A 2,956-nucleotide genomic window follows, 5' to 3' on the forward strand; every position below is an offset into this window, starting at 1 on the left:
TGGGAGAAAGATGTGACAATCTGCTCCCGTAAAGATTACAGCTTTGAAAATGCTCAAAAGTCGTTATTAGGGAGCTCAGTTAGCATATTTACGATATAGGCTGTTCTATAAAACTTTGAGCCCTGGTGGTGCAGTGGTGAAGAGCTCAGCTGCTAACCAAAAGGTCGCAGTTCGAATCCATCAGCTGCTCCTTGGAAACCTTATGGGGTAGTTCTTCTCTGTCCTATAGAGTCGCTATGAGTCAGAATCAACTCAACGGCAATGGATTTATAAAACTTTGGTTTATATACTTTAAAAGAACGTATCTAGCATATCATATAAAGTTATCTGTTCTTATCGAAACCTGAGGGTCTTAGACTTACTCAACATTTGCTGGTTTCTTAAAAAGAGCACACCAGTTTTCTTCAGAACGGAAAGATTGTTCTTGCTAAGTAAGTAGAATTTAGAAAATGTGATTATTTCCATTGTGGAACATAAACCCCTTTATACTTCTGGAAAAAAAGTGGCTACTTAAAGACATTTTAACTCATGTTATCTGAATGTTGTATTTAATAAAGGGATAATTTCTCCTGAAAATGTTGGGATGATTAATTGTGCTTATCTGTTTCCTAGGTGCTAAGCTCTAAACTCATGCCAACAGCTGATGATGACATGGCAAGAAGCTGTGCAAAATCATTCTGTGAGAACTTCCTTAAAGCGGGAGGTTTGAGGTTAGAGTTTCAGTATATTTTTATGTGAGCTGCATAAAGTGGATGTAGTTATGTTAGTTAATTTCTTCTGCAAAGACTTGCTTATTCCTACAGGGTATTATATAAAGCGCTGTGAGAGTTATAGGAAGAAAGAACGATGTTTCAGTCCTTCAGAATATTTTAGTTTATTTTACAACTTTTAATTATTTGAAAAATGTACAGAAGCACGTCTCTTTCCCCTTACAGAGGGGGAAATTCTCAAAAAGAGTAAAGGTGAGGAGGCTATATCTGTATCTTTTGATTCCACATTAGTTTGGACTTGACTCCCAGTAATCCATACTGTGCAAGGAATTCTGCGTAGTGCTGTGGATGCAAAGATATAAGATATCCCTGCCCTTGAGATGCTCGTGGTTAACAAAGAAAAACAACACACTTTAACGATATTTTAAGTATTTTAAAAGATACATACAAAAAGTGCTTGGGGGATGAAAAAGAAAATAGTGGTTAAATTTGCTTGGAGTAATAAGGTTAGGAAATGCTTGACGAGAATTGACATTTGAACTGAAGAACTGAGAAATGAGTAGAAATTCCCTAGGTAAATAAGGACGAAAAGGACATTCTAAGACTCATGGGTTGAGGGGCGAGGAGAGACAGAATGAGTAAAAGTAATCAGGTGCATGGCCTGTCCTGGGAACTATAGTAAACTACATTAGAGGATAGTGGAAAGAAATGTATAAGGAAGGACCACATTGAGGAATTTGGACATTGTCTTGTAGACCATGGAAAAACAGATTTCTGAGCAAAGAATTACCTAGAACAATTAGTCTGGCAGCAGTGGAGAAGATGAATAGAAATGGGAGAGACTGGAAGCAGGGAGAACTGTTAAGAGCTATGAAAATGGTCCAGAGAAGAGACAGTGGGTCTTAAATTCAGGGCAGTGGCAGAATGACATTTATAAGGTAAAGTAAACAAGACTTTATGACTACTTAGACATGAATTAGGGACATTTATAAAATGGCCCTGTGGTTTCTGGCTTGGGAGAAGGAGGTAAATGGTATATCTGTAGTCAGTATGGAAATAGACCACGTTTTGGGAGGATGGAGGAAACGAGAGCAAGAGAAATAAATTAGATTGCATATGAGGTCAGTGTGAGTCATGTGAAGTGGATGATTTGGATATGGTGCTCGGGAGAGAGGTGGAGAATGACATTAGAAATTTGCGGGGGGGCATCAATGTGTAAATAAAGCTGGCATAAACCAGCTGGAGCTGAGAGGCAAGTGTAAGGTAGGGAAGTAGAGTCAGTAAGTAGAAATCTCTGCTTTAAGATAAGTGAGAAAAAGAAGGTGATAGTAGTTTGAAGGGAGAATAACTGAGGGGAAAGTTTATTTTCATTTTAGCTTGTAGAAGACTTGGTTCTCACTGAAGGCTGACTAGAAGGAGCTGATAGAGGAGAGTAAAGATAAAGGAAAAAAGAATAATTAGCCCCATCTAGATTTGCTCTAGAAAGCAGTAGGCATGCCATTTCCTCTGGGCTAATAAGAAGTGAAGACCAACTTGAAATTTAAGCAAAGGATAATTGCAGGACTCCTATTTGGAAGTCATGAGGGGAAGAAAAGCTGAGTAGGGACCTTAAGGAGATAAAGGGGATGGAAAACAGAGGGAAACGGGAGCTAAAAGAATTCACAAGTAATGTGGAAGGTCTAATACACATCTACAGTTTTATTGTTTGTGCAGCATTGTAGAGGTGTTCTTAATAAAAATTCATTTTATATTACTCAGTTACACAGCTGTGGTAATAAAGGCATTTTATTTTTGGCTAATTTTTGTACAGGAGCCCTGATGGCGCAGTAGTTAAGCACTTGGCTGCTAACTGAAAGGTCAGCAGTTTGAACCCACCAGCCGTACCACAGGAGAAAGATGTGGCAGTCTGCTTCTGTAAAGATTTATAGCCTTGGAAACCCTATGGGGGCAGTTCTACTCTTCCCTATAATAGGGTTGCTGTGAGTTGGAATCGACTCAACGGCAATGGGTTCGGTTTGGAATTTTTGTACATCAGGTGGTTCACATGCCAAGCTTTGTTCTAAGCACCAGGAGCAGAGCAGTGAATAGAGTAGACAAAAGTCTGTGTCTCATGAAGCTTACAGTCAAGAGAGGGAGGCAGATAATAAACAAGCAAAAGTGTATGTCAGATGGTGATAAGAGCTGTAGAGAAAAATAAGGAAGGGGAGACAGAGAGGGTAGTGATTTTTAATAGGGTGATTAGGGAA

At 39.0% G+C, this 2,956-nt stretch overlaps 1 protein-coding gene across 1 annotated transcript in view; it reads left to right on the forward strand.

The window, feature by feature from the left end:
• USP24 (ubiquitin specific peptidase 24) overlaps positions 1-2,956 on the forward strand; it is a 145,041-nt gene that overhangs the window by 87,432 nt on the left and 54,653 nt on the right. Inside the window, exon 32 of the mRNA XM_023727032.1 lies at positions 613-710. Coding sequence (XP_023582800.1) covers positions 613-710 — 98 coding nt within the window. The remainder of the gene's footprint in view (positions 1-612; positions 711-2,956) is intronic.

The sequence above is a fragment of the Trichechus manatus genome, unplaced genomic scaffold, assembly GCF_000243295.1.
Source record: "Trichechus manatus latirostris isolate Lorelei unplaced genomic scaffold, TriManLat1.0 scaffold00015, whole genome shotgun sequence".
Classification (NCBI taxonomy): domain Eukaryota; kingdom Metazoa; phylum Chordata; class Mammalia; order Sirenia; family Trichechidae; genus Trichechus; species Trichechus manatus.